The following is a 25,270-nucleotide window of genomic DNA, read 5'->3' on the forward strand; positions in this document are numbered from 1 at the left end:
AAGATCCTCATGACCACCTGTGCAGGGAAGCCAGAGAACAAAGAACATCCAGGTAACTGTGAAAACTATGTGATAAGTGAGGCTACCTGTATGTGTTCTTACTTCTGGACAATAAATTCAAGCCTTTGCTGAATGCAGCACCTAGTAGCCTTCCCTGCCCAGCATGGTGTGAGGATGCAGGAATGAAAACCACCCCGTGCTCCCCAAAAGCTTCCTTGACTTTGTCATTAAGTTCTGAAATTCCATTATCCTTGGAGAACCTTAGAGATTCTCTGGCTTTTGCTTGTTGTTGCTCTTTTCTTACATACGAGGGTGGCAGAAAGGCAAAATGGGGGCAGGATTGTAACCTGACAGGTATGTATGCCAGGTAGACTGCCAGAGGAGAGGGGAAAGGGTTGATTTTAATCTGATACTCCTCCTTTACCTTTTCCCAGCATTCTGCTTAGTCTGCTCCAGAGATAATCTTGTTAGCTTACACACCCACTCTGGGCTCAATAACATGTCTGTTTTAGGGCACGCGTGCTTTGGTGTGGCGCTAAGCATCAAGCCCATTCCTTGTTTTTCAGCCCTGAGAGGATGTGCGTTGGTGTTGGAAGGATGGAGAGAGTATGAGAATGTGAGCTCCTTTAGGAGACATCTGTTGTCTCAGCTGTTGGACTTCATTTGGTCAAGGAACTTTATGTGATTGGTCCTTTTTTCACTCAACATACATGTACTGAGAGCCTGCTGGGTCCCCAGCCCTGTGGGGATATACCAAGGAGCACATAGTCTACTTGCAGAATCAGGCAAGTCCTTAAGTATCACACATGCAAGAATCCTTCCACTTGAGGGTGACTGGGCGCCTCGAGAGCAGATGTGGTATGAGGACTTTGCTTTTAAGCCCATGGAGGAATGATCACAGCTAAGTTCTCCCATGATAGTTTAAAACTTAATACTGGGATGCCTGGGTGGCTCAGTCGGTTAAGTGTCTGACTCTTGGTTTCAGCTCAGGTCACGATTTCACGGTTTGTTAGATTGAGGCGGACATTGAGCTCTGCACTGACAGCACAAAGCCTGCTTGGGATTCTGTGTCTCCTTCTCTCTCTGCCCCTCCCCTGCTCCTGTTTTCTCTCTCTCTCTCTCTCTCTCTCTCTCTCTCTCTCTCTCTCTCTCAAAATTAAACAAACATTAAAAAAATTAAAAGAATACTTTCATGTTCAAACAACTCTATTACAAGTTGCCCACAGGTTAATATCCAGAATATATAAAGAACTTACAACCCAACGCCAAAAAAAAAAAAAAAGACAAACTTCTTTTTTTTTGAAAGAAGCCATACAGTATCACCTTATACTTCTCAGAATGGCTACAATAAAAAAGACAAGAAATAAATGTTGGTGAGGATGTGGAGAAAAAGGAACCCTTGTGTTCTGTTGGTGGGAGTGTAAATTGGTATAGCCACTGTAGAAAACAGCATTGAGGTTCCTCAAAAAATTAGAAATACTGTATGATCCAGTAACTCCTCTATTGGGTATTTACCTGAAGAAAACAAAAACACTAATTTTAAAAGATACATGCACCCCTATATTTATTGTAGCATTATTTACAATAGCCAGGATATGGAAGCAACCTAAATGTCCATCTGTAGACAAATGGATAAAGAAGATGTGTTATACACACACACAATGGAATATTACATACTTATAAAAAAGATGAGCTCATGCCTTTTGCAGCAACATGGTATTTATGCTAGGCGAAATAAGTCAGACTGAGAAAGACAAATACCATATGATTTCACTCATGCAGAATCTCAAAATACAAAAGAATAAACAAAAAAGCAGACTCAGACCTGTAAATACAGAGAACAAACTGATGGTTGCCAGAAGGGAAGGGGTTGAGGGGGATGCACAAAACTGGTAAAGGGGAGCAGGGGGAGGTATTGGCTTCTAGTCAATAAAAGAATAAATCATTGGATTAAAAGGCACAGCATAGGGAACATAGTGATATTGTAATAGCATTGTATTGTGGTATCTTGACAGACAGTAGCTACACTTGTGGTGAGCATAGTGTAACATATAGAGAAGTTGAATCACTATGTTACCTGAAACTAACGTAACATTGTGTGTCAAAGACACTCCATAAAATTCCCACAGTCCCTTAATCCTGATAAAGTCTGCTCACCTCTTTTTAGTATCTCTCCCTGTCCGATTTCTATTGTAACTTGTCAGAGTATGCATATGGTTGGGTAGCCTGGCCCTTTTCCCATTGTACTTTAAAAAAAAATAAGTTTTGTCACATAATTCACATACCATAAAATTCACCTTTTTAAGGTATACAATTCAGTGGTATTTAGAATATTTAGAATTGTGCAACTGTCACCACAGTTTTGTAACATTTTCATCATTCCCCCAAAAGAAACCCTCTATCCATTAAGAGTCACTCCCCATCCACACCCCCACCTCATCTACTTTGTGTCTCTGTAGATTTATCTCTTCTGGACATTTTGTATAAGTGACATAACACATGGCCTTTTGTGTCTAGCTTCTTTCACTTTGCATAAATGTTTTCAAGGTTCATCCATGTTATAACATGTATCAATACTTCATTTCTTCTTATTGCCAAATACTCGCTGCCCATTGTACTCTTAACCCCAAATCCCAGGATTCAGCTCTCTCTTTTAAAAGATGTTCTTTATGGGGCACCACTCTGGCTCAGTCAGTAGGGCATGAAACTATTGATCTTGGGATCATGAGTTCACACCCCATGTTGGGTGTAGAGCCTACTTAAAAAATATGAAATAGTTTTTTAAAAGATGCTCTTTATATTCTGGGGATAGTGTAACCTCTAGTCCTTGCCTTCTCTTCCCTTTTGCCATGGTTGCCTAAAACAATCTATTTTTTTTAACTGTGATAAAATATATATAACAAAGTTTATTACCTTAGCCATTTTTAACATATGGTTGAGTAGTGTGAACTATATTCACCTTGTGCAACCCATCTGCAGAATTTTCTTCATCTTGCAAAACTGGATCTCTGTACCCATTAAACGACAATCCTCATTCCCCTCTCCACCCCAGCTTCTGATAACCACCCTTCTGTCTCTGTCTTTGATTACTCTAGATACCTTATAAGTGGAAGCATATAGTATTTAAGGCAATCTTTTAAATTTGGGAGAAATAGGCAAGGTGAATATGTGAAAGATCCTCTGAATTTCTCCCCTAGATCTTGGGCGTTTTCCATGTGTGTGGTACCCTATGAAGCTTCGAGGCAGGCTTGGCTCTAGCCCTGGTGGGGTTTCCAAAGGGGATGCTGCCCCACCCAGGGTGAGGTGCTATGTCTGAAATGATAGCGTAAGTCCTAATGAGAAACTTCTGGTGAGGATCTGAGAGGGAAATGAACCACCACCTTGTCTTTCTCAGGAGAAATCGCAGATACAGAAGGATCTCTGGAGGATTGAAGACGTCATTGCAGGCCTGAGTGCAAATAAAGAGAACTTTAGAATCCTGGTGGAATCAGTCAAAAATCCAGGTGAGCAGGCCATCTTCCTGGAGTCAGGGGGTTGGAGGCCAACACCCAGGTATGTGGGCTGGCCCTTGCAGAGGTCAGATCTTTATGGCGTAAGCCCCTCCCCTTGTCCTCCAGAGACGAGGGTCTTTGTTCCATTCCATCCTTTGTTTGTCTCCACACACTTTAGAAAGAAAAACGGTGCCTTTGTTTCCTCATCCGCCTGTGCCTTCACTCTCAACTTCTGAGAGCAAGCCACCCCCACAGTCCAGCCCTCCCACCAGCCCCGTGCGGACCCCTCTGGAGGTTCGACTCTTCCCCCAGCTGCAAACCTATGTGCCGTACCGACCTCATCCACCCCAGCTGAGGAAAGTGACATCCCCTCTTCAGTCACCAACCAAGATGAAGCCCAAAGTTGTAAGTATCGATGGCCAGTTGCTGAGCACTGTTGTCCCTCTCTCTCCTCAGGTCAGCTTCTGTTGGGAGAGAAGCTTTTGGGAAAACCCGGGAAGACAGAACCAGCCAGAGTCCTGAGCTATGAATAGTTAAGGAGTGGTAGGGCCTTGCTGTTGTGCTTTAGACTCCCAGAACTGGAAAGGGCCTTAGAGAGGATCTAGCCCAACCTTCCCATTTTGCAGTTGGGAAAACCGAGGTCCAGCAAGAAGAAGTGATTGTGTTAAGTAGGGTGGAATTTGTGATATGCATCATGCAGAGGTAGGTAGCCCCACACAGGACTCCTTGCAAACCTGGAGTTACACAAGCCTGTGGGTGATGAATTCCTCTCAGCAAGAGTATTTTGTCTTCATCGGCAGCTGAGCACTCTGTGGGTTGTAGAATACAGTTGATCTTCACAACAACCTCATGGAGTATAGACAGGAAGGTCTGTATCCCATTCTACACATATGAGAACTGAGGCCCAAAGGTGTTAACATTTGCTTGAGATCTCCATATTAGTGGATCCAGTCCACATCTCCTGACTGTTCTTTGTGCCATCTGCCATCTAACTGGACATTCAGCCCAGCTCCTCAGATCAGTTTTGTGGCCATGTGGTTGCCTGAGCCAACACCTTGGCTTGACTGGCAAAGAGAAGGGCCAAGCTTTTGACAGAATCTGGGAGCAGACTTTAAGGAAATAGAAGATGTGGTCAGGTACTGTGATGGTTCGTGTCTCCAGGGCCAGGCCAGCCTTGGCTGGAGAATACGAGGGATCTAGCCTAAGTGACAGGGAAGCCATAGTAGAGGGGACCTTGGGATGGGGACCTTCAGGTTTTGCCAACAAAGGCTTCGAGGAGCTTTGCCTGGGCACTGGGTGTGCCTAGGACCTGTGACAAGGTTGGTGTGCAATGCTGGCTAAAACACACAAATTCCCATACCCTGGTCCTCACTGTCCACCTGCTTCCTGTCGTAGCCCAGGGCCCAGAGCTGGAACGACAGGTGCTGGGACTGAGTTGCTGTGAGTTTCTTCATGTTGAGGTCTCTTTCCCAATTAAAAAATTTTTTTTTCAATGTTTATTTATTTTTGAGACAGAGAGAGACAGAGCATGAACAGGGGAGGGGCAGAGAGAGAGGGAGACACAGAATCTGAAACAGGCTGCAGGCTCTGAGCGGTCAGCACAGAGCCCGATGCGGGGCTCGAACTCACGGGCCGTGAGATCATGACCTGAGCCGAAGTCGGACGCTTAACCGACCAAGCCACCCAGGCGCCCCTCCAATTTTATATCTAAGAGGCAATGGGGGTACCAGCCACAGAACAGAAAATAGCAAAACAAACAGCAGGAATGGCTGGGGCAGAGAGCTCCTGACTTAAGGTGAGACGCCTGCTAGCCAGGATGGGGAGCAGAAGGAGGAGGTGGTGGCCTGGGATCTGTGCTAGATTCCAGTTCTTGTTCTCTCACTGGGTTCTTGGGCAAGGCCCACCCCTTCTCTGGGCTTCTTCAGTTTCCCCTGGTACAGAACAAGCAGCTTGGGATAGATGGTCACAGAGGCTCTTCACAGCTTGGTCCTGTGGCTTGCAGACAGGGCTTTTCAACCTGACTGAGCATCAGGGTCACTGCCTGGGGCTGGTCTTCTTTCCTTTCATTTTACCAGGTTTACCATATTTTATTGTCGTTTGCTTGTTTTATATTTATATTTGTGAAACAATGATATCCTGAAATGGACATAAAACCTAAATATATGAGTTAACAAATGATAAAGAGGCCACCTGTTTGTACCAACACCCAAACCAAGAAACAGAACTTTGTCAGGAACTGGAGCCCTCAGGACTATGAGTCCTTTTGTGCCACTACCACTATCTTGACTCGGACAATTTCCTTGCCTCTTTTCTCTTTTTAAAATGTTGCTACCTGTGTCTAAACACTTTAATTTTGCCTGTAGGTGATACTGTATTCTTTTGTATCTTGCACTTTTTCATTAACATTATATTTGTGAGACTTATATTGTTGTGTGTAGCTATAGTTCTTTCATTTTTATTTGGCTTATTTTCTTGAATTTAATATCATTTACTTTTTTTATTAGGTAATACTCTCACAGGACACAAAATCAGGATATACCAAAAAAAGTATATAATAAAGTGTCTGCTCCCACTCTCCATCTCCAGACATTCTTTTCCCTTTGATCAAAGGCAGTTTTGTGTTTGTGTCAGTGTTTTGCGTTTATCTTTCCAGGGAGCTTTTTAGAAATCGGTGATTCCAAGACCTTGTCAGGGTTGGAAGCCACTGATGCTCAGAGGGCCTACAGGGATCTGGGACAGGCAGCTTAGTTTTCACACAACAGTGAGCTGTGTCACTTTACTAGAATGCTGATAAACCTTTGTAGAGCAAGCTTCAGTACCCTTTTCTGACCTCTCCCAAATCCTGAAAAACAAAGCAAAATTAAGCTAAGAAAGGGGGCGTTTAGGAAGGAGCCCCGGTGGTCATTGATTCCAGAGGTGGGTGTTTATGACAGTCAGGGGCCAGGCTGTTGGTCTGTGCAAAAGCCACAGCTCTCAAAGAACATTGTTGGGGGGTGTGGGGGTCCGTTTCAAGAAAAATAGTTACATTCATCACCGCCAGGGAGTGGGCTGACGGGAAGGCAGTGAGTCACCCATGCTGACTACTTATTCATGCCTGAGTCAGGAAGGAGGAAATATTTTGTAACCACGCACATTTCTGATAGAAAGGGCAGGACGATGTAGACTGTCCTTGCTCAGATCCCAATCTGTTGAAGGGTCCAGAGACCATGTGGGGACAGCTAGCCAGCTCAGTGTGAGCACCAGGGAGTGGGGTAGATGCGGGGGCGGGGGGGGGGGGGTTCTGTCAAACATACAAATAAGCATGGAGTTACCAGCCTGCTCCCCCCATGGTGCTCTTCTGGCAAGTGAAGTAAGACCATGGACACAGGAAACCGGAGTTCTGGATTTTGTACAGGTTATGCTTTGAAGAATGGAAAAGAAGTGAATGGAAGGGAAGAACAGGATCAGAGCAGAGGCATTCCCCTTCTTCACAGCTCATCCAGGGGAAATGTTGGCATCCCTGGGCCGAAGCAGTCATGCTCTGCAGGCCTCGTGTGGCCTGCTCTATTTCTGACGGGGAGGCATCCTCCCTCCAGCTCCCTCTCACTGGGCACTGGTTCTGGTTCTTTTTCTGAGCAGGAAGACGAGGCACCTCCCAGGCCCCCACTCCCCGAGCTCTACAGTCCAGAGGACCAGCCCCCGGCCGTGCCACCTCTGCCAAAGGAGGCCACCATCATCCGGCACACTTCAGTGAGGGGCCTTAAGCGGCAGTCGGATGAGAGGAAGCGAGACCGGGAGCAGGGGCTGTGTGTGAATGGGGACTCCAGGGTGAGCAGGGAGGACCCCTGGGGCTGTACCATTGTGAGCAAGGGGAGGGAAGGTGGTATGACACTGGGCAGGTATGACAGCCTCAGACTCTGCCCACAGGTAGAGCTCCGGTCGTACGTTAGTGAACCCGAGCTGGCGACTTTCAGTGGGGACATGGCCCAGCCCTCCCTGGGACTTGTGGGCCCTGACAGCAGGTACCAGACCCTGCCAGGCAGAGGTAAGGCAAAACTCCATGGAGGCTTTTTGGGAACCCCCACTTCTACCATACCACTTGTTCCCTAGCCCTCACCTGGTACCTCACACCCTTCTGCCTGCAGCCTTGGGCCTCAGCATGGGCAGCAGCTGTCGGGGAGACTTTGGGCTGCAGGGAGGGCCTGTCCTTCCTTCCTCTGGCCCACATCCTGATTCTCTTTTATTACATCTGCCCCAGAAATAATGGTAATAGCAATTACTATGAAGTACAGCCCTGTTTTAAGCACTTCATATTCTTTTAGTTAATATTTATAATAATCCTATGAAGGAAGTACCATTATTATACCCATTTAGAGACAAGAAGACTATGTCTCAGAGAAATTAACTGACTTACCAAATAGTAAATACATGAGGGGCCAGAATGCAATCCCAGTGTTGTGGCTTCAGACCATTGTACCCTGCAGGCAGGGATGTTGGATGACTGACTCCAGTATGGCCATCCTAGGCCTTCCAGGGGGATTTTGCTCTTCTGTGTCACTCTGAGACTCCACGAGTCCTTTCTTTAAACAATCGGGCATTGTCCTCACTGTCCTCTCCTAGCTCTTTAAGATGGAGATGGGAACATACTTAGGCCCTTAGGCTCACCCATCCCCCATTTTCCCCATAGCCAGACCCTCTCCTCAGAAATCCCCTTCAAGGGAGGTCTCTCCACCTTTTTGCATCTGGGTCTCCTGGAATCCCTGAGCAGGCTGACCATGTGCCTTCATCTGTTCCTCCCCTGATCCCCTCCTATCTGCTCCCCATGGTGGGCAGTCAAGTGCTTTCCCTCTCTGGCAAGATGCAGAAGCAGAGAGAGACACAGCTATGGTTCTAGCACTTGTGGGGTTATGGGACTCCTGGCCCACCATGCTTCCTAGGCATGCTATGGCCGGAGCTGGTTCTGGAGGGCATAGGCTCTGGATTTCGCTGAGCGTGGGCCACAGCAACCCTTGGCACTGTGCCCAGGGGCACTGTTCCCTTAATTCGTTGTGGCCTAGAGATGTTTATCAGTGGCACTTAGGGCAGGACATTTCTTTGTTGCTCAGGATTCTTTTTGCATTGCAGGACATTAATCATTCTTTTCCCTACATGCTAAATGCTAGCAGTGTCCTCAGTCAGTGTGATGTCCATTTCCACATGTCAGGGACCACCCCTGATAAGAATTGGTGTTAGTGGAGAAAGCATAGGTGTTAGTGGAGAAAGCCCCAGCCAGCCAGGGTGAGATGATTTCTGTAAGCTCTAGGACCCTAAACATGGGAAGCACATGGTCGATGATATTCCTACCATGTGACCTTGGACAAGTTCCTTGACCTCTCTGAATCTTAGATTGTGCATCTCTACAATGGTCAGGTAATGCTGACATAGTAAGGCCAGTGGAACAAAATCTATGTAAAACACCTAGCACAGTGCCTGCCTGTTACATAGTTAAGAGCTCAACAAATACTTGGTGCTGCTGCTTTCTGTTCATTCATTTATTTATTCAGTCAGTCAGTCAGTCATTCAACCAACCAGGCATTGTTGAATTTGCAGTCTAGTTGAACAGGTATGTTGACATTGTGGTCAGTGCAGTAACCAAGGAATATACTGAAGGATATAGAGGATAATAGATTCTGCTGGGGCATTTGAGAAGGCTTCACAGAGGCAGGGCATCCAAGTTGGGCCATGTAGTGCATCAGGAAGAAAGGATGAAGAACATTCCTTCCCCTTCATCCTTTCTACCTGCCAAGCTGTCCAGGTCTTCTGCATGTGAGGGAAGACTAGGGTAGTCTGCAGGTCTCCAGGGACATTGTTCCCTATTGGGGAAAGAGAGCACTCCTGGGCTGGCCTCTATCTGGGCCTGCTCTTCCTCACCCTAGGGAAGAAGAAGAATGGGTTGTTGGCTAGGTCCTCATGGTCCCCCTCACAGGAGTGGGAGGTGATTAGGGAGGGGCTGGTGACCTGTCCACCCCATCACAAATACACTTGCTCTTCTGTTTCCTCACCAAGGCCTCTCAGGGTCCACGTCAAGGCTCCAGCAGTCGTCCACCATTGCTCCCTACGTCACACTCCGGAGGGGTCTCAATGCCGAAAGCAGCAAGGTGACCTTCCCTGTGAGTGACCTTGAGAAGTTCTCAGGGAGCGCACTGCTCCCTCACCCACAGAGGGAAGGGCTCTGAGGTGGATGGACTGGCAATCCTGTGAGCGCCGGGGATGGCCTCTGAGATGACCTCAGCTGAGCTCAGGGTCCCTGTCATCATGTGCTCAGTGATACCTTTTCCACTGCCCACCTAGAAGAGCATCATACAGCTCTCTCCATTTCCTATGGACCCTCCACATTTCTCTGCATCCTCTCAGGCTCCCAGGAGGGTACCCAGGAAGTCTGCACCCTGAGTTCTGGTCCCATCACGTGCTGTATGTGTGCCCAGCTGGACGAACCTGGGCCTCAGTGTCTGCATGTGCAGAATGTGGTGCTCCCCAGAGAGCCTGTGAGAGTTAGGGATATTGTGTCCATGAGTATGCTTAGAGAAAGGGGTTCTCTATGGCTAAGAGGAGCCCAACTAGTGTGTGTGTGTGTGTGTGTGTGTGAGAGAGAGAGAGAGAGAGAGAGAGAGAATGAGAATGGGGGTGAGAAGCCACAAGGTGGCTGTCCTCTGTGTCCCAGCCTAGCTGCCCTGTCTCTCACCCTCCTGCTCCTCAGAGACCCAAGAGTGCCTTGGAGCGTCTGTACTCAGGGGACCATCAGCGGGGCAAGATGAGTGCGGAGGAGCAGCTGGAGCGCATGAAGCGGCACCAGAAGGCCCTGGTCCGGGAGCGCAAGAGGACGCTGAGCCAAGGAGAGAGGACGGGCCTGCCCTCGTCCCGCTACCTCAGCCAACCTCTCCCCGGAGATCTCGGCTCAGTATGTTAGGAGGGTCCAGGCAGGAGGGGCTGAGACAGGAGCAAAGCTTCCCTGAGTTCCCCGAACATAAGAACGTCACACCCTGGAGAGAGTAGGCCTTCGACCGGGATGGTTCAGAAAACACCCCACAAGGCTGTTTGTCCACAACCCAGGCCACATGTGTCACCTGGTCAGAGGGTGATCCAGAATCAGAGAAGGAGTGAGGATGTCACGGCAGGAGCCTGGGAACCAGAGAAAATGTCCCAAGTTTGTTCTCCAAGCCGAGCTTGAGAGAGGCCATGGTAGCATTTGGAGTCTCAGCTCAATCAAGGACTTGGGTGTACAGAGTTCAGGAATGGAGGAGGAAGATGATGATACGATTTGATGAGGGGGAGCCCAAGCCAACTTGCCTCCCAAACCTCTAAGTGATGCCCTGTGGAGCAACTGAGCACAGGGTGGTGCTCCACAACCCTGAGAGCACGTGGTCTCCCACAGCTTGTGGTGCTGGCAGGCCTCATGGTGTCCCTAGAGAGCTGGGGACTCTGTGCTGCCTCCTGGTGGTGCTTCCAGGAACTGCACCCTGCCCTCAGTCCCCTTCAGTCCTTTTGGGAAACATTCCATTTGACTTTTCCCTGTTGTTTGAAATCACGTGTTTCCCTAGACCTCTAGCCAGACTGTTCTTTCCCTAATTCATTGCACAAGCTCTTTTGCTTTTAGTGTTACCGCTCATTGCCTCTCTAATCCTGCCTGATTGTGTTTACAGAAGCTTCTAATTTGCATTGAACATTCTCTAACTGGCCTGTGCTCTTTGTTACCAGGCTTGTAATAGCAGCTCTTGTCTCCATAGCCTAGCTAGCACTCCCATGTGTCACTCACCTTTCTGCTGCCCCCTTTATGTAGGCCTACTGACTCATAATTCACTTAACCCAAAAGCTGCCCCGTAAGGCTGAGCCAACCCCGCTGCCTGAGGGCCATGATCATGGGCAGAGGTCTGGGCATTATGAATTTATCCAAGTCCATGCCTTACACCTGGACAGCAGACACAGACTTCAGAGATCACACGATTAAATAAATTCTACCAATCCTAAGGTGGTTCAGTTTTAATTCCTCCAGTCCTATCGCACAATTTCTTATGGAAAACTTTCTGTGTTTCTAGTATTTAATAGTTTGAATGGATGGCGAGATATATTATGTTCTGTATTCAGAGGACCTCTCTGCAGCTGTTAGCACAGACACCAAAGGGGTAAGACCCAGGACACTCCTAGCTTCAAAAGCTGCAAAGCCGGTAACTTTTAAACTTTATAAGCAAATGTCATTTGGGGGTAACACTGACCTTTTACAACCTGATGTCTCAAATGTAGAAAGATTATCTAAAAATCGTAACTTGAATATCTTGTAATTTTTCTCTTAAAAAAGACTTGTGTAAGTCTCTGCATCAACGCCAATAAACGTGTTGCTTAATGATAATGGATTGGCGTGGTTCTTCCCCAGGATACATCATAGAATCTAGTGAACTTTTTCTGTGAACTTCAGTGAACTTTTTCTGTTTGTGGAAACAATCAGGCTGGGTTTAAATGAGGACTTGTCTCTATTTGGGGCACTTGTGAGCGTGTAAGAAAATGTGAATTTTCTTTGTGAATCATTAAATTAATTTTTCATCCTTGAAACTTCAAATGCCTAATCCTTTCATACTGTAATTGGAAATCATCACCTAAGAGCAAGTACACTGGCTTGGAGTCCATATTGAGAGCTTGTGCATGAATGGGTGAAATGTGCTGGTATAGCAATGGGTTTGGGGCTTTGGGGAGGACTTGAGGAGGCATCAAAGATAATCATGACCATTTGGGGCTCTGTGAGATGTATAGGGTGGGAGGGAGGAGGTGACCTGGGATGGAGAAGCATGTGCTTGGTGTCTGCTCAAGAAAAAAAGAGCCTTTGAACCTGTTTCCTCCTCTCAACAACCTGCTCAGGGTCAAAGGCAGTGTGTAGGCCGCAGGGATGATTTGAAAGGCTCCTGCAGAGTTGCGTAGTTGTGCTTGAATCTTAAAATGGCCAGTTTAGTTTTCCCTCTGAAGAGATGATTTGTTACATAGTTGATACTGAGGAATAGCCTTGGATATGTTGCATTTGATTTAGCATTTCAGTTTTACATAGTTGTTGTTTTTTTTTTTTTTTTAACTTAAAATACCTGCCCCAAATAGATGCCTGGGTAAATAGCAGTTTAGCTATTCCTGCTTAGACCTTCCTGGCCCTGCTGAGGGTGCGATATCCTCCACCCCTAAGTGTATCCTCTTGGGAGTACCTGTTAGAGAGGGTCTTGGCTATTCTACTTGCTTACCAGGGCCTCACAGGGCTTGTTTTTCCATCATTTCTGGCTGCTGAACCAGAAAGCCTTCCACAAGCTATGTGGCAGCAGAAGGGGCAGTCCCTTCTCTGGAGCTGTATCCCAAGTTCTGTTTTGGGGTCACCTTCTTGGACCTGGAAGCCTCCTGTATCCCTGGAGACCATTATGGGTCTAAAGCCATGGGTCTTAGAACTGGGCCCTGGAGGTACATGTGTGAATTTTCTGGGGGCCCAGATCAGAGAGAAATCAGCAGTCTGGAATCAGGCCATATAAAAGGGGTAGAGGCCTCATTCTCCATTACACAGGGTTATAGCACCCAGCAAGGCGTCCATGGTCACACAGCTTTTCCATAATGGGTCACAGTCCCTCTTCCCAAGGACCCCAATGCCTGCAAGCCCCATCCAAAAGGGCACAAGCATGGCTCTTTTAGCAGTCAGGAAGTGACTACATTTAACCTTCTTGTTCTGTTGCCAGTGGAAGCGTGAGCAGGACTTTGACCTGCAGTTGCTGGAACGGGCCATGCAAGGGGAAAGAAAGGACAAGGAGGAGAATGGCTGGTTGAAAGTACAGGCCATGCCAGTCACTGAGTTGGACCTGGAACCTCAAGACTATGACTTGGACATCAGCAGAGAGGTGAGGGCAGGGGCTTCCTTTATGTTCCCCCAGGAGAACTGGCCTTTGGGCTCGCAGCCTCACCAACCCTTCCAGTGGCACTGGGGGGTGTTGTCCTGAATGGGGACAGGGGTTCAGCTTCAGAGTGGTCAGGAGAATGTATGAATAGCAGCTCGAGGCAATAAAAGGAGCCAGGTATTTTGATGATGCAGATTCAAAATCTGTCTCTCTCTATACTTTACAGCAAGTCATTTAACTTCTCTGGGCCTCAGCTTCCTCAACGATGAAATGGGTTGTGGTGAGGAATAAAGTGACTCAGCATGTTACCTGGAGGATTAGCAACGGTCAGAAAGCTGTGAGCACAGGGCCTGGCACATAGTAGGCATGTGATGAGGTAGTTGTTATTGTTGGGAAATGTTTCCTGGAAAACTAGGAGTTGGCCTTGCGACTGGCCAGTTTGGCCAACTTGAGCAATTAGACTTGGTGTGTGGGTCGGGGGTGGGAGGCGAGCAGGTCTGAAAATCACAAGTGAAATTTCCAGCCATGGCAGAGCTTAGGAGACCTGCATAGCTTTGGTCTGAGTTCTTCTATTGCCCTCTGGTGGCACAAATGCATCATGACTGGCCAGGCCTAGGAAAGCAAGAAACCCCTGGGTCTTCTATAAGTCAGGACTATCTCTTACCCAAGGAAAGAGCAAGGAATCAGAGGGTGACAGACTCAGGGTCTTCAAGACATGGGGCGGTCTTCTGTGGCCTATATTGTGCCATTTGTAAGCTCTGTAGAATGGTGGCTGTTTGGTTCACCTCTGTGCACTTAGTACCTAGCACAGGGCCTGGCACATAGTAGGTGCTCTGTAAATATTTCCTGAATGACAGTTCTGTTGAATGAAGTGCACAGTGGCCCACAGATACCCCACGAATATTTGTATGAAGACTTGGCCTGCACTGAAACTGCACAAGAGGAAATGTTCTCCCCACATGAAAGACAGATTTAGCAGGGTATGGACAAATTGACACCTGTGGAGTTGCTGAGTTCTGGGATCAGCTGGAGCTCCAGGGATTAATGAAGCCAGTCCCCTGCCCTCAGACCTTTTCCCTTTGGCACCTCTGAAACAGCCAAAGGTCTGTGCTTTCTCAGATTCACACAAGAAGCTTCTGCATGTTGCTTTGGCAACGGAAGTATGCTTCATGGTGTCCTAATTGGCCTGCCAGCCAGGGGAAAAAGTCCTTTCTTATCTCTAACCTAAATCCCTCCTGCTACAATGTAATCTACTTCCTTCCTCTGGATCTGTCCTCATTGGAAATAACAGAGAAGAGCTTATTTCTTACCGTCTTTCACCAGAATGAAAGGTCTGCATGGGTTTTAATTCAAGTCCAGATTTACCCTGGGATTGGATTTAGCTTTTTAGAAGCTTCAACCAACCCCATTTTAGTGTCCCTTTGTAGTTCGAGGAGGAAGAAATTCCCTGGGATGCAAAAGTTGCCTTTAGCATTCTTAGTCTAAGCAAGGTTTCACCAGGCTGAGGTTGCTGCTGGTTTCATGTAAGAGACCGGTGGGAGGGAGTTGGGGGACATTTTCCTCTCACAAGCAGTAGACACCGCATGGCTGCCTCCTGTCTAGATCAGAGGAGCTTTTGTAGGTGCAGAAACCATTATCACTTTCTTTCATCCATCAATCCATCCACCCATCCAAGGAGTATTTGCTGAAGGGCTGCAGGGTGCCAGGTCCTTGCACTAGACAGCAGAGAGAGAAACAGAAAACAGGAGGGGGCATCAGGGGCCGGGGTGAGGAACAGGGGAGACTTCTGGAGGTGAGGTCCAAAAGGTCAGAAAGCATGGAGCAAATGGAAGAGCATCCCACGCAGAGGAAAGAGCAGGGGAAGAGGCCGCACGGTGGATCAGTGTGGCTGTGGAGGTAGGCAGGGATCAGCTCATATTGAAGGCGGCATTGAGAATGATCATTTTTAAATCTGGAGCGCTTCCAGTCTAGCTGTTTTGCCTTCCCCTTCCCTTCCCTTGGCCTGTAGGAGGTTGTCTGGTGTGGTAGAAAGAACACAGGCTTTGGAGTCAGATCCAGGTTCAGATCCTGACTCCACAGTGGACTGTTGTTGATCTCAGCAAGTTGCTTAACTCTGTGGGCTCCATGTTCCTCCTTGAGCTAGGGGACAGGGCAAGAGGAGCAAGTCCCAAACCCGATATCTGAGACCCCCACCACCACTGCCCGGTCCTTTCCTCAGCTGTCCAAACCAGAGAAGGTCTCCATCCCCGAGCGTTACGTGGAGCTGGACCCTGAGGAGCCGCCCAGCCTTGAGGAGCTGCAGGCGCGGTATCGCAAAGCCGAGAAGATCCGCAACATCCTTGCTCGCTCCAGGTCAGCTCTTACGATGCCCGAGTCCTGACAGCCTGCTAGGCCGACCCCAGGGGTGTCTCAACTGCAGGGGCCCTGGGCCAGGCTAACTAGGGTGCGTGTTTTGCCAGGCCTCTGACTCAGGTAAGCCCTGTTTATTGCGAAGGGCAGGCTGGCTCTCAGCACGGCACCGGTGGATCTGTGAGGAAGCTTGCTAGGTCGTCTGGGAAGTCCTGAAATCCTCAATAGAGGGCCATCCTGGCACTTTGCCCCCAGATCTATGTCTTGTGATGTTGGCAAAGGTAGGAAGTGGAGCCAAGTGTGACAGTGAGGTGGACACAGTTGAAGATCAGCCCCAAGGGTGACCCTCTCAGTTCCTCACACAGATGGATCCCTAGACCAGAGCCAACCTGGTTCTGAGGTGCCAGATGCATTGCCTACTTTCCTGGAGGCCAGGACAGAAGGCTTTCCTGTCCCCTCAGCCCCTGGAGCTTCAGAAACGTAAACCTGGTATTTGATAGCCTCTCTTTCAGAGCTAGCTTAGCCTTTTCACTTCAGGATTTAATAGGAACCCAGTGCTGTAACTCTTCTTAAGGTCCATGATCCCCCCAAAGGAGGGACAAAGCTGTGACGGGGTGTTTGGGAGAAGCACATATACGTTTGTCTGGAGAGAAAGTACTCTGTGTTATCTGATGCCCCCTCAAAGGGTGAGAGTCTCCAGGCCAGGGAGACCCTCCTCTCCTGTGGCAGATGCCAGGGATGGTGGGGGCCCATAGCTTGCTTTCTGGCCCTCCTGCAGCATGTGCAACCTGCAGCCGACATCAGGCCAGGACCGGAACAGCGTGGCCGACCTGGACTCACAGCTGCAGGAGCAGGAGCGCATCATCAACATCTCCTACGCTCTGGCCTCCGAGGCCTCCCAGCGCAGCAAGCAGGTGGCAGGTGAGGCCATGGATGCCAGCCTCCAAGTCCGGCTCCCCCTCACTGCTTCCTGGGCTCAGAGTCCAGCATGGCTTGTCAGGGAGTCTGCAGAAAACCAGGTGTCAGGCTTGGTAGTTGAGAGCCAGTTGGAATGTTCTCCTGTCCTTCAGGGCTTGGGAGATGAGATGGGGCAGCACAGGTGGTAGAGAGAACCAGAGCTCAGGAGGGTCAGAGGAAAGAGGCCCAGGAGAGGATGTCTTTAGCTCATTCTTAAATCTGGGAGTGGTGCTGCTATTCAGCTTTCTCTGCAAATGTGGGTTAAAAACAGGTTTTTCAGGCCCCTGAGCCAGGGGGCCCAAGGCTAAGGTTTCTGGCCTCACAAAGGGGCAGGAAAGCAGTGGTGCTTGAATTTCTTGCTGGGGTGAGGCAAAGGAAGCCCCTGCTTTGTTCCCCAAATCAAAGCCACTGTCTACTTTATCAGGGTGGCCTATGCCAGTGACCAGGACTTGGGAAGTGGACTTTGCTGGCCAGTGGGGAAAAAACACGGTGGGATGGGAAGGTGTGTGTGTGCACATGCACACATGTGCGTGTCTGTGTGTGTAAAAGGCTTTCTCTCTCAGCCAGGAAAGAGGCTCATGGCTTCTCCCTCCACCCATATCTCCCCTCCCCATGTGTGCCCTCCCGGTTCACTTAGTAAGATTTGTCCCCAGATGCAGAGGCCACTGTGTGTCTTGGCTAAGTGGGGAAGGAGTGATCATAGAGCGTGAAGCGGTGTCACAATACACCCCCCCCCCCCACCCACACACACACACACACCAGCCCTCCAACCCTGGCCAGCGGGTCCAGAAGCCCAGCGGCTGCTGGGCCCTGAGGTGACTGGCCCTGGGAGTCTGGTCTGGGGACCAGAGATTAAACAGCACCTGAAGAAGCCATGGGAGTGACCTTGGACAAGGGGAGGCCTATTCTCCATCTCCCCCACCCCCATGCTCTGATCCTGCAGAGTCCCTGAATTCCCTGCTGTCTTCTCTCCCTTGAAGACCTGCTCAATGGGCTGAGAGGTGGTTAGTGAGGCATCTGTGGCTGGGGAGACAGTAGATGACTCACCTAGACCCCTCCTCCAAATGATCCTGGGAGCTCCCTGTGGCCCATCTTAGTAATTTTGACTCCTCTCCATGTTGAAGGGTCTAGCATGGAAAGTCTCCCCCAAACCACCATAAGGTGCCCTCCTGTCTGGCCTGTGCTTGCCCTACCCACCTGGATCTCTGCTTCCTCACTGCGGGCAGGCAAGCATGCCCACACACCCTGCAGGCAATTAGCAGGGCTTCCCTCACCTCCGCACCAAGTGGCCACCTTGGCCACAGCCTTTCCATACTCTTGCTCCCTCTCTCCAGCTCAGAAGCATATCTGGGAACTGCAGGCCAGTCCCAGCCAGGCCCCCACAGGCCCCGGGGCATACCACCCAGGCCCTTAGTGGTGAGTGGTGTGGCCCACGCTACTCTAGCCCCGCCATGTGTGGGGCGTCTGTTGCTGCAGGAGCAGACAAGGAGCCTAACGCCCCGCTTAATTCCTGTGTGCCCGTCTAGCGCAGCAGCTGGCCCTCCTCCCGCCTAAAGCCCCCCTGTCCTCCAGGACGGTGCCACCTTACCCCCCCTTAAGCAACGGACTCCACTACACCTTTGTCTAACACCTTCCAAGTAAGAGCCCTGCCTGGCCTGCCACTCCCCTAGCATCGAGCATGCTCTCCCTGCTCTCTCTGCTGCTGAGCTGATTACAGTGCCGTCTGCTGACACTTCCTTCTGCTGGCAAGGCGGCCGCTGGGGAGACTGACATGGACTGGCAGGTGGGTGGGGGTGGATAGTTTTTAAGAACTCCGTTCTCAGTGGATTCACCTCAGTTAAGAGTATGTGATCCAAGCCCCCTGCCTCCCTGAAATAGAAGCTGGAACTGTACCCCTTCCACGCAGCTCTCTTTTCTGCAGGGAGCCCAGTGCCCCAAGGGCTCAGTGTAGGCCAGGCTGCAGCTTGAGATTGGGGGTGTTGGAAGGGAAGCGTTAGTCTCGCTCGGCCTTTCAGGGCTTTGGCCGGAGAATTAGAAGAATTAGAAGAATTAGAAGACTAGAAAAAAATCCAGGTTTACAGATGAGGAAACTGGGACCCAGTGAGGAGATGGGTTCTCACTCTGGTGTCAGGGCAAGGACTACGACTGCCCTTTTCATCACTTCAGGAAAGGGAGAAGAAGAGAAGCTTCATGGGGAGGCCACCCAGGGTAATGTGAAGTTGGCCCTCCGCTATTCAGAATGTTCTGGCACCACTCTTTCTGGGTCCTGCCCATGAGAGCATTTAGTGACGAGAGGCAGGGAGAGATTTTGGGAAGGGGCACCGGACTGGGAGCCCGGAGGCCCCAGTGTCTGGTTCAGTCTTATGGTGAGTTTGTGGCCGGAGGCCAGTTGCCTGACCTGGACAGGGGAGGGTCCAACCAGAAGTCTCTGCAGTCCCCTTCCTGACGTTCTATATCGCTGGCATTTTGTAGGGTTTTCCCTCTCTTTCCTTTGTATGTACTTACAGTTAGTACCTGTTGAGTACCTGCTATGTGCCAGGCATTGTGCTAAGCGTCTCCTTCGATCCTCACAACCACCCTGTAAAGATACTCACCCCCATTTTGTAGATGAGGAAATAAAGCTCAGAGACCTTGAGGGACTTGCCCAAGGAGTTGAAGCTGTAAGTGTCAGAGCCAGAGTTTGAAGTGCAAGTTCAGAGCCTTTGTTTTCCATCACCATGGACTCATCTGGGCCACCTCAAGGCGCTCTAGGTGTCTGGAGAAGGGAGGGATGGAGAGTGTGTGCATTGGGTTGGGGTTGTGATTTTCAGCAGGTGTCCCCCAGCCTGGGTGCCCCGCCAGCCTGAGGGTGGAAGGAAGAGATTGGTCTACTTGGGCCAGGTTCCTGGGAAGTATGCATTGGAGACCCCGTGACTGAAGAACCACAGGAAAATACTTCAGCCATGTCCTTTGTAAAGGCCACAGGGACCTGTTGGGGCCACAGTAGGGTGTGTAGATTTCTCCTGGAGATCTGAGTTTGGTGACACCACCCCAGGCCACAGAGAGGCAGGGGAAAGGCTCTGTTCCTCCTGGCTTTTGACACCCCTGTCGTTGTGAGATAGGCCTTTAACACTTTTTTCGGAGTGCATCCACATTTGTGTTTACCTTCGTGTTAGGATAAATCCTCATTAGGAGGTGGGTATAACCACTCTGTTTTTAGGTTAAAAAAACAAGACCTATGGAGGCTGAGAGCATTACAGAGTCCCTCAGTGAATGAAGGGCAGGGCCAGAACTGGACCCCAAGGTTTTCTTTACTCGGGCCTTTTGCCCTGTCAGATCAGGGGTCACTATGCATCCGGCAATCCTTCTAGAAGTGGTAAGGGTAGAGAGAGGGTGAGGCCAAGTGCCCATGAATCCTAGAAGTTGAGGGTCCCCCAGCGGCGGCCGCATTGCCCCAGCCCCCTGCTCTTGCTGCTCTGTCTTGTTAGCCTGCCATTCCCTGTCATGTGTGTGTGCAGACATGCCACTGCCTGCTCCTCAGATGTGGGCTGGGATCCTGCCAGGCTCTCACTGTCTCCTGTGCTTTTTGCCAGCCCAGGCAGTGACTGACCCGTGACCCAACGTGCAAAGGAGAAGTCTGAAGCCAGGGGCCCAGTGGAACCAGTTTCCTCCGAGAAGACTGATCTTCCTTCCCCGAAGGAAACCCCTTCCAGCTCAGCGGGGGTTCTGGCTGGAGGAAGGAGCAGCCACAACTTCACTATAGGGCTGGGTCCTAACCACCACCACCACCCCCGCCCCCCCCACCAACTAGTTCAGACTCCTTTTTACATATGACAAAGGCACTTTTGATACACACTGTAAAATACTGATGCTGTATTTTAGAATCAGAATATATTTTCTAATGTTCACCTCAAGGGCTGAGTGGCTGGAAAGGTGAGGATGCAGGATTTTGGAGCTGCACATACAGATTCAGGTACCATTTGGGTGGTAGGTATGGGTAGGGGAGAAGGGCGGGCGGGCAGAGGCCAGTCCAGTATCCAGTGAACTCAGGTGAAGGTTGCATTTGAAATGTGCTTCCAGGGGAGCCCAGTGTTAGGCTTGTTGGCATGTTATCTGGGGGAAGAGGGGCCCTTAGCTGCAGAGGTCAGCTGCCCCTGACCTGGCCTGGTGACCAGCTCTGGAGGAGGAGATTCCACCAGGGTGGCATGTGGAGCCCAAGTCCATACCTTGGCCCTTGGGTTTGGTTTAGGGGCAATAGTGTATTCAAGAGGTTTGGTTCCAGACCTGTCCATGGGTTCTCTCAGCAAAGGGCTCTTCTTGGGAAAAACAGAACAGTTTGCTTTAATTAAAAACAAAAAGTTATATATATATATATATATATATATATATATATATATATATATATATATACACACACACACACACACACACACACACACACACACACCTTGAAATACAGAAAAGGTGAGAGGAAGCACCTTTTATTGTATCATAAGCAATAAACTTCACACTGGGTGGCGTCTACCTAAAACTCCCTGACTCCACGCTGGGCTGTGATAGGGCTTTGTTGCCTTCCCTGGAGAACCTAGATCAGCTTCCCCAGGACGTGGGTCTGGTGGCCAGAGGGCAGGCAGTGTGCCCCCACCATCCCTGAAGGCCAGCAGCAGGACTTTGACTTGACTTCCAGCCTCTAGTGAGGCTGTGCCAAGCCAGGCACAGTGTTTGTGGCCCTTTATTTAAATCATGAGCTCATGATATTCTGCATACAGAAAATGATGTTTAAAGGAAAAAAAAAAACTCCATTGGGTGGGGCCACACTTTAAATGAAAATTTGTCTTTGTGGTCAGAAAAAAAAAAATCTTAACTATATTTAGAAATTGCCGTCTATTTTTAACTAACTCCATATGCTGCCAGTATCAACTTCATGACATTTGCCAAAATAAGATTTTATTTTTGCCTTTATAAGATTTTGTTGGAAAAATGAAATTAATATTTTGCAAGAAAAAAGTTAATTTAAATAAAGGTGTAATGGTTTGCAAAAAAAAAATGGCGATGAACAGATTAAAATATTAACCCGATATGCTTCCTGCTTCTTGCTGGCTATATATTCTCATGGGTGGCCTGTGTTAGTTTTTTTCCATTTCTTTGGAAAATCCCCAGTGTCAGCTCTCAATCCTGCTTGTGTGACCTATGAAAAGTTTCTCCTGCTGACAGTTCCTTGACACTTGATTGACTTTGGAGGCCCCGGGGGGAAGAAGGCCTGTGTTTGGGGCCCTTGGCTGGGCTTCAGCAGCTGCTCACAGTGGCCTTCCACCCAACCCTGGTCGAGGGGCTGCAGGGCTGTGGACTCCCATGTGGGGTTGGTTTGGCAATCCAAGATAGCAGGAGCGACGCCATGGGCCCCTTTCCAAACCACACGCCTCCAGCTCCTTCCAGTGAGGCGGGTTAGTGACAGACCATTGCAAACTGGATTTGTATTTAATTCGTTCTGACTTGTGATGTAGGCTTAAAACAGAAGCCAAGGGGCCAGTTCAGTTTAGGGATGTGTGTGTTTCCAAGTTTGTTGTTATGGCAGTTTTTCTCTATTGCCAAAGAAGAGCACCCAAGGTTTAGAGTGACTTTCCAACTATTTAAACTGGGGAAAATAGATTCCAAAGCCTTCTGAACAGAGGACACTGCTGCTTTTTAGCTGCTGATCTCTTTTTGAATTTTAAAATAAAAAATACTCTGGTTTTAAGCATTACTTAGAGATATCCCCATAACAGATGAAAGAGGTTGGGCAGGGGAGGGGGAGGTGATGGGGAGAGTGGAGATTCCTCAATAACTGAGTGCAAAAGTTAAAAAAAAAAAAGTACAGGAGCCAATACACACAGGGTGGCTGTCTGTAGACATAGACACTTTTTTTTTTTTTTAAATCAAGTTAATTAACATACAGTGTAGCCTTGGCTTCAGGAGTAGAACCCAGTGATTCATCTCTTATGTATAACACCCAGTGCTCATCCTGAAATGTGCCCTCCTTAATGCCCATCACCCATTTAACCCATCCGCCCTCCACCTTCCCTCCAGCAACCCTCAGTTTGTTCTCTGTATTTAAAGGTCTCTTATGGTTTGCCTCCCTCTCTGTTTTTATCTCATTTTTCCTTCTCTTCCCCTATGTTTCTCTATTGAGTTCCTCAAATTCCACATATGAGTGAAATCATATGATACCTGTCTTTCTCTGACTGACTTATTTCGCTTAGCATAATACCCTCTAGTTCCATCCATGTTGTTGCAAATGGCAAGACTTCATTCCTTTTCATCGCCAAGTAGTGTTCTATTGTGTATATATACCACATCTTCTTTAGTCACTCATCAGTTGATGGTCTCAGTTTCTGTCTCACACATATAATCCTGTGTAGGAGTGAACATGGTGACTCTGTTCTCTCCAGCTTCAGCCAGGAGAAGGGGTAGCCTCTTCTCTAAGAATTGTGAACCAAACTTTCATCTACAGAGGGCATGACAGGCCTTCAACTCAGACTTCATGAAGAGCACGTGTGGTTTAGAAAAGGCATGCTCCAACCACAACATGTGTCAGCAGGCTACGTGGCCTGGCCCCTTCTCAACCCCCTCAAGAGGATTCATTATTTGAGGTAAGATGGGGCCATTTGTGCAAGTGCGTGCTCACCGGGACCCTCCAGGAGGGGACCACTCTGGAAATGATTTGAGCTTTGCTTCTTAACAAGACCACAGGACCTGAGCAGAGTTTTAAACGAGAGCATTGTGATTGACAGTGTGAGTGTGCTGCTCCTGCATCTGTTTGTGACATCCTTTCCTGAGTTGTAACTTTAAACTGGCCCAGGCTGAGCCCAGGATGTCTATCTAATTTTAGCAAGAACCAATGAGAACGCTTTGGGGTCTAGTCTGATGAAGCTGAGATGTACGTACATTTATGAGTGCATGTGAAGTAGATGTACCCAGGCTGATATAGATGCTGAAAACCTTTTGTTTGCTCCCCATCATTCACTTTTCTTCCTGCCTATGTGTCTGGCTGTGAGAATAGAAACTCTGCTTAGCCTGTTTGTTTCGCTCTACCCACCGGGCTGTGGTCTTCAGTTAAACTGGGTTCTTTAGGATTTTCCTGGCTATTATAGGTTGCAGCCCAAGGCCAGGAAAGCCTCTATATGCCCTAAGTCAGTTTGGGGATGACAGGGGTGCGGGGTGAATGTGGCCCCTGGCTCAGCTAGATAAGAGCCCATTTTGGGCTTTGGAAGTTTTCCCCTTTTCCCCAACCGCAGTCCTTTTGTGTTTGCACCAAGGGTGGGAAAGAAGCAGCAAATTATTTGTCTAATCCACAAATCACATTTCTGAGACATGGTAGGCAAATTCTGGGAGCCCTCTGCTTCTGATTCAGCATCAGACGCTGGGGCGCGCGAGGGACTTTGCCCATGTGGGTTTCAAGCCGTTATGAAAAGAACAAAGAGACAAGGCTGGGGGGCTGTGAAAAATGGCAGCCCCTCCCAGCCCCATAAACACGCCATTGCTTTGCCGCCTCCACTCCAAAGGCTATCACTTTCATTGCTCTCCGAGCAAAGAAACCTTTCTTCAGAGCGAGTGGCAGGGTACAAAGGCAGAGTACAAAATGTGTGCACATCACAGTCCCTGCAATTCTGTTTGAACAAGCATATTGATTGGGTCTGACCCTGTTACATTTTTTCCCTATTATTTGAAAAGGTGCATCTAAGTGTAGTGAATTGAACCTATGGAGCTGAACTTTCCATGAAAACTTCTCGAGATATTTCTTTAGTTCAAAGCTTTTGAATTTTAAAGGGCATTTTTAATATGAGTCTGTTGAGTATTCTCTGCCACAGCCCAACAAGGGATGTTAAATGCAGATGAGGCTGGAGCCAGGGCACATGTGGGGTGGACCTGCCCGCACAGCAGAGGGTGCACGTCATGGTCGGAGGGTGCGGATGAGCCCAGGAAGGGCTGTGCTTTGGAGCAGCACCCTAAAAAGGACCTCTCTTGGGCTCACTGGAGACAGCTCAGGGGACAGAGAAGAGGCTTCCCAGCTGAGCTTCTCAAAGACTTTTACATGGAGAGGTAGGAAGCATTTGCTAAAAGCTCCTCCTGATAAATGAGGGTTTGGGCCTCATGAATAAGGGGCTCCTTACTGCTCAGCTACTAGCTTTCTCCCACACTCTGCTTTAGAACCGAGAAGGAATGAGACACAGTCCTTTGGCTGAGGTCACAGAGTCAGACATGAGGCTGCCATTGTCCTCAGTCCTTGGGGTTGACATCACTAATCAGTCACAGATGCTTTCTCACTGAGCCCTGAGCTGCATCTCAATCCTTAACTGACTTGATATCTTGGGACATTTTGCTAGTTTTGCGGGCTGTAGCAGTGGTCCCTCTTGCCATTTTTGTCCTGGGCCCTGGAAGCTTCAAAGTCTCGTTTTCCCTATACATAGCAAGGCTCTCCTGGCCCACTGAAGGCACACAGCCCCCTTTGACTAAGTCCCTGGCTCGTTGTTGGTCCAAGTCCCTGTTTGCCTCTAGAGGTCTCCTGGATCTAGAAAGCACCTCCTTACTAGACCTCAAATCCAGGTTCAGAGGCAAAATTGTCTCTGGAAAGAGCTGGAAAATTGG

The 25,270-nt window shown here is 48.9% G+C and overlaps 1 protein-coding gene across 11 annotated transcripts in view; it reads left to right on the forward strand.

The window, feature by feature from the left end:
* Window positions 1–21,692, forward strand: part of PLEKHA7 (pleckstrin homology domain containing A7) — a 220,939-nt gene extending 199,247 nt beyond the window's left edge. For 5 of the 11 annotated variants that reach the window (XM_078433268.1, XM_078433271.1, XM_078433273.1 and 2 more), the window contains 11 exons: window positions 3,395–3,503; window positions 3,670–3,896; window positions 7,110–7,298; window positions 7,398–7,515; window positions 9,516–9,619; window positions 10,207–10,407; window positions 13,205–13,363; window positions 15,579–15,712; window positions 16,488–16,630; window positions 18,193–18,303; window positions 20,239–21,692. In XM_078433268.1, coding sequence (XP_078289394.1) covers window positions 3,395–3,503; window positions 3,670–3,896; window positions 7,110–7,298; window positions 7,398–7,515; window positions 9,516–9,619; window positions 10,207–10,407; window positions 13,205–13,363; window positions 15,579–15,712; window positions 16,488–16,630; window positions 18,193–18,293 — 1,485 coding nt within the window. In that variant the 3' untranslated portion in view covers window positions 18,294–18,303; window positions 20,239–21,692. The remainder of the gene's footprint in view (window positions 1–3,394; window positions 3,504–3,669; window positions 3,897–7,109; window positions 7,299–7,397; window positions 7,516–9,515; window positions 9,620–10,206; window positions 10,408–13,204; window positions 13,364–15,578; window positions 15,713–16,487; window positions 16,631–18,192; window positions 18,304–20,238) is intronic. The other 6 variants (XM_078433270.1, XM_078433276.1, XM_078433269.1 and 3 more) reach the window with 5 other exon arrangements.
* The last annotated feature ends 3,578 nt before the right edge of the window (window positions 21,693–25,270 follow it).

The sequence above is a fragment of the Panthera onca genome, chromosome D1 (genome assembly GCF_046562875.1).
Source record: "Panthera onca isolate mPanOnc1 chromosome D1, mPanOnc1 haplotype 2, whole genome shotgun sequence".
NCBI lineage: Eukaryota > Metazoa > Chordata > Mammalia > Carnivora > Felidae > Panthera > Panthera onca.